General features: G+C 58.9%; 1 protein-coding gene across 4 annotated transcripts; it reads right to left on the minus strand.

Moving 5' to 3' along the window:
- Positions 1 to 40: 40 nt before the first annotated feature.
- Card9 (caspase recruitment domain family, member 9) lies at positions 41 to 9,809 on the minus strand. Of its 4 annotated transcripts, none has more exons than XM_013029459.1 (13): positions 9,703 to 9,809; positions 8,280 to 8,482; positions 7,778 to 7,915; positions 6,170 to 6,474; positions 5,914 to 6,093; positions 5,684 to 5,827; positions 5,318 to 5,443; positions 2,533 to 2,724; positions 2,051 to 2,092; positions 1,708 to 1,753; positions 709 to 761; positions 288 to 364; positions 41 to 215 (listed from the first exon to the last, which is right to left on the minus strand). In XM_013029459.1, exons 2-13 carry the CDS (start codon positions 8,461 to 8,463, stop codon positions 116 to 118), a joined length of 1,587 nt encoding a protein of 528 aa, XP_012884913.1. In that variant the 5' UTR covers positions 8,464 to 8,482; positions 9,703 to 9,809; the 3' UTR covers positions 41 to 115. The 4 variants fall into 4 exon arrangements, with proteins under 4 accessions (XP_012884913.1, XP_012884911.1, XP_012884912.1 ...); XM_013029457.1 differs by having other exon boundaries at positions 709 to 773; XM_013029458.1 differs by having other exon boundaries at positions 709 to 773; positions 8,280 to 8,600.
- Positions 9,810 to 11,829: the final 2,020 nt, after the last annotated feature.

Genomic DNA, 11,829 nt, shown 5'->3' on the forward strand with positions numbered 1-11,829 from the left:
CCCCCGCGTCCCGGACAGGCAGTGGCGGCGCTCGGCGGTGACTTTATTTGCGGGCTGCACGCGCAGCGCGAGTACAAGGCTTGCGGAGCCCACAGCGGGCGCGGGGCTTGGCGGGCTAGGAGCCCTCGGCGTCGGTGTTGTCGCTGCCCGTGGTGTTGCCCGCGTCCTCCTCGCCCCGACGCCAGCCGTTCTGCGCCTTCCGCAGCGCGCGCTTCCTGGAAAGGCCGGCAGTGGGCGGGGGCGCGCGCGCGGGCCGCGCCCCCAGCCCGCACCCCTGTCACCCGCACCTGCGGTAGTTCTCGAAGCTCTCCTTGAGCCGCCGCCGCTCCTTCTCCGGAGGCTCGCCGCTGCCCGGGCCCGCGTCCTGCAAAGGAGAGGCCCGCAAGTGGACGCCCTGCCCTTCCCCGGCCTCGACCACTGCGCCTGGGGCCGCCCTTCGGCCTGAGTGGCCGGGCACCCTCTGCCCGGGACCCCGCTACTGGGCAGCCGGCTGCGGCGCGCATCTGTCCCGGTAAGAAAGACGCCCAGCCCCCCGAACCCCCACACCTGTGGCTCTGCCCCAGAAAGCGGGGGACTCTGCGCTCCGAACACTGCCCGCGGCCTCCAAGCAGAGCCGTGGGGGCCCCACGGGGCCAGGGGTCCAGAGGGAGTCACTACCAGCATGGGTCAGCCGCTGAGGCCGGGTGAGGGGCCCCCAGGCAGCCTTACCTTCTGCAGAGCCACGAGGGGCTGCTCTGGGCTCTCACGGCCTGCCAGGCTGCCTGAAACGAGAGCTGTGCCCGTGGGTCCTGCCCACTGCTGCCCCCTGCCCGGCGGCGCACCTCCTGGGCCAGCTGCGGGGCCTCCGGCCTGCTCCCCTCTGTCCACCCAGGGGCACCAGCGTGGCCCTTGCTGCCTCCTGCCCTCTCCTCCTGGGCTGGCAAAAGGATCCTGGTCCCAGGCCTGGCCAGGTTGAGCCAAGCCCCTCACAGGGGCTCCTGGGGGGGGAGCAGCACAATGGAGGCCCCAGGAAGACCAGTCCTCAGTACCTTGGTGGAAGGTGCTGGCAGCTGGCCGCACGCAGACCTGGTGTCCATACAGACCTGCCCTCCAGCTTCCCTTGGTGACACCGGTGGCTTCTTGGGTGCCCTTTTGGGCTCAGCAGCCTCAAGTTCTCGTGTTTGGGGCTGGGGCAGGTGGCCAGACCCTCACTTCTGCATCTCCTGCCACTTCTTCCCCTTTTGCCTCTGCTTAGAGGCTGAGGTCGGCCTGGCTGCAGAAGTCTGTCTAGTTTCCTATGTAACCTTCCAGGGGTCCCTCCTCCTTCCACTGGGCCTCCCCCTCCCCTCGCCCCAGCCCTTCAGAGAAGACCTTTCTCCAGCCCCAGGCTACCTCCACACACACTGACCCTGTGCTGATCAGTTCCCTACGCCCTGCCTCCAGGACGAATAACTCAGTTGTAAAATGAGCAAAGGAGGGGCCTGCCTGCCGGTCCCCACAGGTTCACGTCCAGTTTTTTTCCTCGCTGTCTGGTGTCTTCTTTTGTGGTACTGGGGTTTGAACTCAGAGCCTTACAACTGCTAACAAGGTGCTGTTAGCTCACTGTTGTCCGTGGCAGCTTGAATGGCTATATTGGGGTTACAGGCATGAACCACCAAGCCCAACTACAATGCCCAGCCTGTCCGATGTCCTTGCTCTGCCCTGTGATGCAGAGGGCAAACCTCTCACCTTTGTCTGACAGCTGGGTGTCCTCCAGGTCCTGAGGCAGAGAGAGCTTCAAAGACAAGACAGGCCAGGGGTTCGGCCGTTCTTAAGCTGCCCCTGGCCCTCTAGGCAGGACCTGAGCTGTGCAGTCTCCTGGCTCTCAGCTGGGCACAGCCATCACTATCAAAGCTCTGCAGGGCCATGAAGCTCCTGCCAGAAGCAACTATCCTTGCCTTAGTTTACCCCAAGCAATCAGGCCAGTGCTCTTCTTCCAACCAGCCCAGAGCAGGACGGGGCGGGGGGGGAAGAAAGCAAGTGTGGGGTGTGGTCCAGGGGAGGCCAACCCCCCTGGGGGGGCCACACGCACCTCCTGGGAGTTCCGGGGTGAGCTGTCTTCCAGGTCAGAGCTCTGTGGCCACAGGAAAGGGAGCCGATCAGCAGGCTGTGGGGTCCTGCGTCTGGGCCGGGCCGGCCTGGGTATGGGGGGCCCTCAGTCCTGCCCTCTAGAGAGTCCTGCCATATGTCAGCCACACTAGGACCCCCGTACACACTGCCTGTCCTCCTCGACACCTGTACCCCACCAGGCCCCCTGAAGGCCACCACTTGACCACATTTGCTGCTTGGGCCTTGAGCTGTGTCTGCAGCCCTCACTCCACCATGCAGAGGGGTCAGGAAGATCCACGGTCTTGCCGAGGCCACCAGTGGGACATTGGCCACGCAGGCAGGAACCGTGGGCGTCCCATCACTACGTGGTTCCTCTCGGGGATGTGCTGGCCTCTACATCCCACCGAATGCCCTCAAGCCCCAGGCAGGGCCATTTCCCCCAGGCCTCCCACACCCAAGGCCCACCAGGACAAGTGAGTCCAGCTGCTGCTGCTTGAGCCTGCCCTCAGCGGCCAACAGCCGGCCCTCACACTGGAACAGCTGCAGCTGGAGCTCATCCGCCTTCTCGCCCAGCTCCCGGACACGCTTGCGCAGCTGGTCCTTCTCCTGCAGGCTCTGGGCACACTGCGCGTGCAGCTCCTCGCGGCCGGCCATGGCCTGTAGGGACGGCACAGGGCTCTCCTCAGAGGCACCCTCCCCCTCTCCTGGGCTCCTGGATCAACTTCCCCAGCACAGCCTCGGCCCAGCAGAGGCCCTAGGGAACCGAGCAGCCCAGGGGCTGCCAGCGCTGGCCCATGCAGCCTGTCTTGGCTCCCTTTGGTTCTGCTCAGATCTAACTGGCTTTGGAGGGATTGGCAAAGTCATGAAGGCTCATGATGGATGTGGACAGTTTTGTTTTGTTTTGTTTTATTGGTTGTGGGGTCTGAACTGGGCCTGGGCGCTGTCCCTCAGCTCTTCAGCTCAAGGCGAGTGCTCCACCACTTGAGCCACAGAGCCATTTCCAGTTTTTTCTGCTTATGTGGTGCAGGGCCTTATGCACGCAAGACAAGCACTCTACCACTGAGCCAACTTCCCAGCCCAGATTTTTTTTTTTAAGCACACACAAAATCTCCATGAACCATGAACACTCAGGATGGTCACTGGGGACCTGGGAGACCTGCAGAGTCTTCCTGTGGACAGTCAGTAAAGGTTTACACCCCACCTATGCATGCATTTAATGAAGTTTGGATGCTGGGGGTATCAAGAACATGATTGTTGATGGCTTTTTAGGAGTGTAAAGTGGCTCATGCCTGTAATCCTACTACTACTCAGGAGGCTGTCTGAGCATCACAGGTTGAAGCCAGCCCAGGCAAGAAAGTCTTTCAGATTTAAAAAGTTTTTAGGGCTGGAAAGGTGGCTCGGTGGTAGAGTGCTTGCCTTGCACGTATGAGGTCCTGGGTTCAATTCCTCAGCACCACATAAGCAAAAAGAAAAAAGCCAGAAGTGGCGCTGTGGCTCAAGTGGTAGAGCGCTAGCCTTGAGCTGAATTACTGAGGGACAGCGCCCAGGCCCAGAGTTCAGGCCCCACGACCGGACCCCCCAAAAAAAAGTTGTTTTATTTTTTGCTTATGTGGTACTGAGGAATCGAACCCAGGGCCTCAGGCATGCAAGGCAAGCGCTCTACCACTGAGCCACCTTCCCAGCCCCCCCCAAAGTTTTTAATTAATCTATTTTTTGTTTATGTGGTACTGAGGAATTGAACCTTGGGCCTCATGCATGCTAGGCAAGCGCTCTACCACTGAGCCACATTCCCAGCTCCTCTTTGAGATTTTTATCTATATTCAACTACCAAAAAAGCCAGAAGTGCAGCTCTAGCTCAAGTGAGAGAGCACTGCCTTGAGCAAAAGAAGCTCAGGGACAGCGCCCAAGCCCTGAGTTCAAGCCCCAGGACTAGCACCAAACAAACTTTTGTATAAAATTAAGTGGGATGCCAGCAGCTCATCTGCCTACAAGCCCAGTTATCAGGAGGCTGTCATCCAAGGATCAATGTTCAAAGTGAACTGGAGCAGAACAGTCTGAGAGACTTCATCTCCACAATAGCCAGCAAATAATTAGGGCTGGCTCAAGTGATAGAGCACCAGCAAACAAGGCAAGCCAAGCAAGTACAAGTTCCTGAATTCAAGCCCTGGCATGAGAAAAAAAAAAGTGGGCAGGGGAAATGTAAAATGAACCTCAGACTTTTGTACACCTGACTCCTCTGAAGGATAAGACTGTTGTCAGATGCTGGTAGCTGATGCCTGAAATCCTAGCTACTCAGGAATCCAAGACTTGAGAGTTGAGGTTCAATGCCAGCCCAGACAAGAAAGTCTGTGCAATTCTTTTCTCCAATTAACCACCAAAAAGCTGGAAGTGGAGCTGTGGCTCAAGTAGTAGAATCAGTTTTGAGAGGGGGCGGGGGTGGGGGGGAGCGAAGGGACAGCTCCCAGGCTTTGAGTTCACGCTCCAGTACCAGCACAAGAAAAATAGGAAACAATTCCTGCAGAAGGCCATGAAGAGCGCAGAGAACCCCCCGACCCCAGATGACCACACGCACATAGTGACGGCCAGCCCCACTAAGTTCTGTCACTGCTTCTGATCGTGGACCACCAGGTAAGGACCCCTTGGGCTGGGACGTAGCTCAGTAGTGGCAAAGTGCTTGCCTAGCAAGTGTAACGTCCTGGGTTGGATCCCCAGTGCCAAATAAATAAGTAAATAAATAAAAATACAGTTTAAAAAGAAAAGAAAGGACCCCTGTCCAATCCTAGTCGGTAGCCTTGCTTTCCCAGGGGGTTTCCTGTGTCTCTGCTGATGGCTCCCAGAATCCATACCTTATGCACACTACCAAATTACCTCTAGCACTGCATGAAGCACCAGCTCTATTGAGTGGAACGGCGTGGGAAGCAGTGAGGAAGACACAGCTCTAGGTTGGCAGGCTAGGTTCCACCCCTAAGAATTCAGCCAGCCAAGCCAGGCACCGGTGGCTCACGCCTGTAATCCTAGCTACTCAGGAGGCTGAGATCTGAGAATCGCGGTTCAAAGCCAGCCCGGGCAGGAAAGACCGTGAGACTCCTATCTCCAATAGAAAACCGGAAGTGGCGCTGTAGCGCAAGTGGTAGAGCGCTCGCCTTGAGCTGAAGAGCTGAGGGACAGCGCCCAAGCTCAGAGTTCAAGCCCCATGACCAACAAAAAAAAAAAAAGAATTCAGCCAGCCAAGGCACCGTGTGGCACCTACCTGATCCCTCTCGATGGCCACCTCCTCCATCTGTTGCAGGATGGCCTCGATGCGGTCCTTGTACATTTTGGAGTCCTTCCGCAAGGCCAGGCACTGCAGCTCAAACATCTCCCTCTCCTCCATGCACTGCAGGGGGCCACCGCTCAGCCCCACGCGCCCTCGCCCCACCCGGCCACCAGGGGGCAGAGGCCCAGAGCTCAGAGGCACAACTAACTGGTCACACCAGCACTGTGAGCCCTAAGGGTGGCCCCCACTGTCCTGGGGGGCATCTGGGCAAAGGGCAGAGCCTCCAGAGGTGGTTGGAGGTATGGGGTGGCGGTCCCACACCCTCCTTCCAGGCCCAGCGGGCACTGGTTGGCCTCGTACCCGGGTGCGCAGGGCTTCTCCCTGGCGAAGGTCCTTGCGCAGGGAGAAGATGGTGTTGGCCTGCTCCTGGTGGTCCCGCAGCGCCTGGCGCCAGTCTTCCTCCAGCACCTGGATGTAGGGGCTGCTCCTGTCCAGTTTCCCCTTCTGAGGATGGCGAAGAGGACCAGGCTGGAAAAGCTGACGTGGCCACGAGGGACCCCGCCTCTGCCCGCCATGCCCGGCAGCCCCACCTGCACCGAGACCTCCAGCTCCTGCACCCTGGCCTGCAGCAGCGTGTTCTCCTGCTGCAGCTCCCATAGGAGCTCTTGGCTGGGCCGCTGCTCCATGGCGTGTTTGAGCTTCAGCGTGTGTTTGCGCTCCACCTTGCAGTCATCCTCGGCCTTCATGAGGCTGTGCCTGAGCCGGTCAACCTGTGGGTGGCACAGTCAGCCGCGTCCCCTCCGGCAGCATCCCCGCAGCGTCCCCGCGGCTCTGCGGGTCCCTCACCTCCAGCTGCAGGTCACGGTTCCGCATGAGGGCGGTGCCCTTCTCCTCACTCAGGCGGGCCAGGCGCATGGCCAGGTCGTAGTTCTCGTCCTTGCAGCGCTTGAGCTCGCGGCCTCCAGCCTCGCACTCCTCCTTGAGCCGCTGCACGCGCTCCTGGTGCTTGCGCAGCAGGCTGTCCTTCACACGCAGCTCCCTGATGAAGTCATCCTTGGAGCTCAGCACGGCCGTCAGGTCCTGCACCTTCTTCTGCAGCTTCATGACCTCCGTCATCAGCAGCTGCGTCAGGCCCGACTCCCCCGACGCATCTGGGGGCCACACAGTGTCAGGGCACCGGGCCACCATGGCCGCAGCTTCTGCCTTGGCCTGTCCAGTCCTGAGGGCTTGGGGAGGGCCCTCCAAGACTGGCCAGGAGGCCCTGCTGGGCTCCCACAGAGGGCAAGCTGACCAGCAAGTTTCCCTCGGGGTCTAGGGCCCTTCCAGGCCCATTCTGCTTCTCTGCTGGCCCTTGTGGAGGAGGCTGCCTCTACCCAAGTCCCCTCCTGGAGCCGCAGGGCCGGGTCAACCTGACCCCCTGTGTCTGATTTACGATGAACCTTAGTGAGATGATGGAGGACTGGGTGTGGCACCGGGGCCTGGACAGTGCCCACCATGCTGGAAATCAGGACTGTGCCCTGGGGCAGTGGTGAGGGCTCAGGGGACAGGGGCTTTAGAGGGCTCAAACCCAATTCTAGCCACATGCCAGTGGCTCACACCTGCAATCCTACTCAGGAGGCTGAGGTCTGAGGTTCAAAGCCAGCCTGGCCAGCCTAGGCAGGAAAGTCTGTGAGAATCTTTTTTTTTTTTTTTTTTATCAGTCATGGAGCTTGAACTCTGGGCCTGGGCGCTGTCTCTCAGCTCTTCAGCTCAAGGCTAATGCTCTACCATTTGAGCCATAGCACTACTTCCAGTTTTCTGGTTGTTAATTGGAGATAAGAGTCTCATGGAGGGCTGGGAAGGTGGCTCAGTGGTAGAGCGCTAGCCTTGAGCTGAAGAGCTGAGGGACAGCACCCAAGCCCAGAGTTCAGGCCCCACGAACGGACCCCCCCCCCAAAAAAAAAAAAAGAGTCTCATGGACTTTCCTGCCCAGGCTGGCTTTGAACCACCATCCTCAGATCTCAACCTCCTGAGTAGCTAACATTTCAGATGTGAGCCACTGGTGCCCAGCAAGAATCTTATCTCTAATTAAGCATTAAGTACCTGCTCCTTATCGTTGGGCTTGAGCTATGGCTCAACTGGTAGAGGTCAATCAGCCTTGAACAAAAAACTAAAAGAGAGCGCCCAGTCCCTGAGTTTAAGGCCCAGGACATTCTGTCTCTTACACTCTCTCTCTCTCTCTCTCAGTATTCCCAGGCTAGTGTGGGAAAGGGTGACCTCAGGCGGTGTGACAGGAGGCCCCACCCCCAGCTGCTCCTTTCTGTAGGCCAGCAGGCATCTAAGCAATTCAAGAAGCCCAGATTGGGTAGGCATCCTGTTAGGGATGCCATCCTCCCTCACTCCTTCTCCAATCTCCTGTGTGTCCCCCGGCGAGGCCTGCCCGCTCTACCCGTCCCGCCTCAGTGTGCCCCTCACCGATGATCATGGAGAAGACACGTGCCGGCTCCTTGCCCGTGACCTTCTTGTACAGCTGTGGGTAGTAGAGCTCCAGGCTCTCAAGGAAGGCCACGTAGCCCTTGTGGCCTGTGCGTTGCAGGATGTCCAAGAGCACGCCTATAGGCAGAAGAGGCCGGTTGGGTGGGTAGAGGCCAAGGAGGCCCACGGGAGATAGCAGGCCTTGGGTGCCCCACGCTCCACCCCACAGGGCCCCACCTGGTAGAGGGTTGTGGTGGTTGGGTGAGGCGCCCTCAGGTCTCACTGGGCTGAGGACACAGTGCTGCCCAGCCGCCCTATGGTCCTGAGGGGTCTCAGCTGTGGTGGGAGTCCCACTGTCCCGGCTCTCAGCAGCACTGAGCAGACCAGAAGTGGGTCACCAGAGGGAGAAGCGTGCTGTTCACATGCCCAGGATGGAGGCCAGGTGGGGCAGGCTTCCTGGGAACCCAGGGACCTGGTCTGCAGTGGGGAGAGCTGTACTCACCCACTTTCCGCTTGCGGGTGACCAGGTTGGGGTCGCTGAGCACCTGCTCCTCATCGTCGGGATTCAGAACCTTGCACTGGCGCAGGTAGGGTGTGATGCGTGAGGGGTCGATGACGGAGATGAGCTTCACCCGGAAACTCTCCAGCGTGCTCCAGCACTCGTCCTCGTTCTCGTAGTCCGACATGCCCGCCGCAGGCCGCAGGCTGGGGGCGGGAGAGCAGGCGAGGTGGGATGCCCGCCTCTGCTTCCTGCTGGGCCTGGGCCCTGCTCCACGAGCAGCCCCAGGCCTGCCAGGGCCCAGCCGAAGCTCCACGACCAGTTCTAGCGTGACAGTAGAGGCAGGGCCATAGCCCCCCTTCGCCTACCCTGAACCCTGCTCCGCCTGCCGCCTCTGCCACCAGGGAGTGGACAGACTCCCCTAAGTCCAGACTGGGTAGGAGTCCCCTCAGGGATGCCATCCTCCTGGCACACACCACCTTCACCCCTTCGGGCCCTGCCCCTGTGCGGGCCCCCTGTCATGCATGGCGGTGAGCGGTTGGAGCTTTGCCCCTGGGGCTTCCCTGCGGGGCTCTGTCCCTTGGCGTGCCTGTGCACCCTCAGCCGGCCAAGATCTAGGCTAGGATGAGGCAGGCTGGCTCTCCCCCTTTGCCATGCAGGACTTCCTCATTCCTCAACAGGCCCCAAGTTCTTCCATCAGTCAACAGCTGGTGATGCAACGGCCGCCTGGCAGCTTCCTGTGTTCACTGTCACAGGGGCGCGTTTGTCACCTCCAACAGGCCGACACAGGGAGGGGATGGCAGTGTTGCCCACAGCCTGGCAAGGCTGCTGTGGCTCCTTCCCAGTGCCAGGTGCTAGGGATCCCTGGGCTCTTCTGCCTCAGACAAGGCCTGGCCCTGGCCTGAGGCTGGTGGGGGACTAGGCCAGCTCTGGTGGAAGAGGTCCACCCATGTTGGCATTACCCACTGCATTCTACCTGTGCGAGGTGGACGTCTCAACCAGCAGGACTGGAAGCTTGGCTCCAAGGCTGTGCTAAGGCTGCCAATCATACAGTTGTGGCGCTCTGCAGTGGGGACAGCTCCTAGTGCCTAAGAAACATGGGCATCAGCCCAGGGGGCCAGGTCACCAGTTGGAGAGACACGGGCCCAGCTGGCTCCTTCTGAAGGATTTCCCAGCTTCCTGCTGCACCAGCATCATCCGGTTCAATAGCCCAGGGGAGAATCCTTGTCACAGTGAGCCCCAAATCCACATGGCCCCACACTGGACTTATCTCGGTCCCGTCCCCCTGGTATGACCAAGTACCTCTCTAGTGCCTAAGCACCATCTAGTACTTGGCTTTGGGAGCTGACTGCTCCTCTGGACACTTGATCCAGAGCCACCAAGGTCTCCCCAGCCACCTTTCAGAAAGGACACCTGCTGAGCCTACCTCAAGGGTCCAGTGTAGGATGATACCCTGGCCACTGACACGGCAGTAGCCCGGGCCTCTCTGGATGTGGAGATGCTGCTGGCCGCCCTGGCTGGAGGGAAGGTGGAGCCGTGTGAGCCTCTGCACTTCCTGATGGGTTCTGGTGAGGCCACAGGGACTGGCTGGCCCTCCCACAAGGGGATAGTCCTTGCTGACCTGCTTTCTGATTTGTCCAAGGAGGGAGGCCCCTGGGGCCAGGCAGAGGGAAGTGGAAATCCTGTGGGGAGCAGAAGCACCCTCTCTATCCTGTGCCAGTATCCTGGGGCCACTGGGAGTCCTAGACACCAGCACTGTGGAAGATAGGGGTGGCAGACCTCCTGACGCTGGAGGACAGTCCACTCCCCAGCTCCCTTTGACCCAGAAGAGTGCTCCATGACAAACACTGGAGTTAGCCATCATCTCTGCAAATACCCATGCAGGTTTGGGCCAGCTGGCCATGGCCAGGCTTACAGGGGTCCTGGCAGAGGTCAGTGCAGCCTAACCAGCACATATTGACCACACAAGGCTTGGCAGCCACCCTGGGTGCCAAGTGGGACATGTGAGGGCTGTGCGGTGGCTTCAGTCTAAACAGGCATGGGCAGTTTGTTCTGCGCCTCACATACAAACTTCCCCAGTGGCCTGGCTTCCCCTCATCCTTGCCCCTGGGCATCCCCACAGCCAGTCCCAGGAGGCTGCTAATGGCAGGACAAAGCTTGGCCAATGTACAGGAAGGAGGGGCAGCAAAGCCTGCTGCTGACTGCTCTAGCTCTCTCTTCCAGCAGCCCTTGGAGCCTTGTGCCCACCATGGGTGCAGGGAAACCCCAGGCCGCACCTCAGCCTGCAGAGCTGGTTGAACTATGTTGCCACTTGGCCTGCCCGGTTGGGTTGAGGCAATAGCAACTGAGCAGCAGGTGGGAAGGGCAGGAAGCTGGCATTGAGCAGTTGGGACCGCTCCCTTTCTCTGACCCGCAGTGGCATCTAGCTAGCCTCTGCAAGGCATAGGCAAAGGTCATCCTAGACCCTTGGGAAGCAGGGCCCATGCCATGCCTAGGTCAATTCACAGGCAGGGATCCAGGGATCCATTCCCCTCACAGGGAGCCAGGGCCAGGTCCCTAACCCAGTGCTTGACCTGTGGTATGAACAGGGATAATGGTGCCTTCCTCATGTTCTTCAGAACAGGGCAGTATCTGGCACCTGAGTCCCAGCCCTGTGCCATCCTGGAGTAAAAATGGAAGACCCCATGGAAGAAGAGGGAGTAAGTCAAGCACAAAGGGCCAGGAGTGTGGCTCAAGTGGCAGAGCACCTGCCCAGCAAGTATGAGGGCCTGTGTTGAAACTTCTAGCTACTACCACAATCAACCAACAAGCAAACAAACACTGTATTAAAATTAAGGTAGGAGCTGGGCTCTAGTGGCTCCAGTTTATAATCCTCTGCAGGAGGCTGAGATCTGAGGATCATGGTTTGAAGCTCATCCAGGCAGGAAGTAGAGCTGTGGCTCAAGTGGTAGAGCATTAGCCTGAACTCTACCAGTACCCAGGCTCTAAGTTCAAGTCCTAGGAGCTCCTTACCCCCTTAACCACACACAAAATTAAACTAGGAAGCCAGACATCAGTGGCTCACGTCTATTAATTGCAAATACTCAAGTGACTAAGATCTGAGGATCATGCTCAAAGCTGATCTGGACAGATAAATACAAGACTTTCAGGGCTGAGAATGTGGCTTAGTGGTAGAGTGCTTGCCTAGCATGCATAAAGCCCTGGGTTTGATTCCTCAGTACCATATAGACAGAAAAAGCTGGAAGTGGCATTGTGGCTCAAGTGGTAGAGCTCTAGCCCTGAGCACAGACAGGCTCAAGGATGGAGCCCAAAACACCGCCCCCCCCCCCACCAGGGACTGGTGGCACACGACTGTAATCCTACCTGCTCAGGAGGCTGAGATATAAGGATCATGGTTCAAAGCCAACCCAGAGAAGGAAAGTCCACGAGACTCTTATCTCCAATTAATCACCAGAAAACCAGAAGTGACACTGTGGCTCAAAGTATTAGAGCACTAGCCATGAGCAAAAGAGCTCAGGGATAGCACACAGGCCGAGTGCAAGCTCTAAGACTG

This window comes from Dipodomys ordii, unplaced genomic scaffold (assembly GCF_000151885.1).
Source record: "Dipodomys ordii isolate 6190 unplaced genomic scaffold, Dord_2.0 Scaffold118, whole genome shotgun sequence".
NCBI classification, from domain to species: domain Eukaryota; kingdom Metazoa; phylum Chordata; class Mammalia; order Rodentia; family Heteromyidae; genus Dipodomys; species Dipodomys ordii.

Bases quoted from the DNA above. Each gene is read 5' to 3' on its own strand.
- Card9 (XM_013029457.1), bottom strand. From the start codon at position 8,463: ATGTCGGACTACGAGAACGAGGACGAGTGCTGGAGCACGCTGGAGAGT. The intron at 5,444-5,683 runs GTACGAGGCCAA...GGCCCCCTGCAG, and splicing joins GAGAAGCCCTGCGCACCCGG to TGCATGGAGGAGAGGGAGAT. The intron at 774-1,707 runs GTGAGAGGTTTG...CCACGGGCACAG, and splicing joins CACCCAGCTGTCAGACAAAG to CTCTCGTTTCAGGCAGCCTG.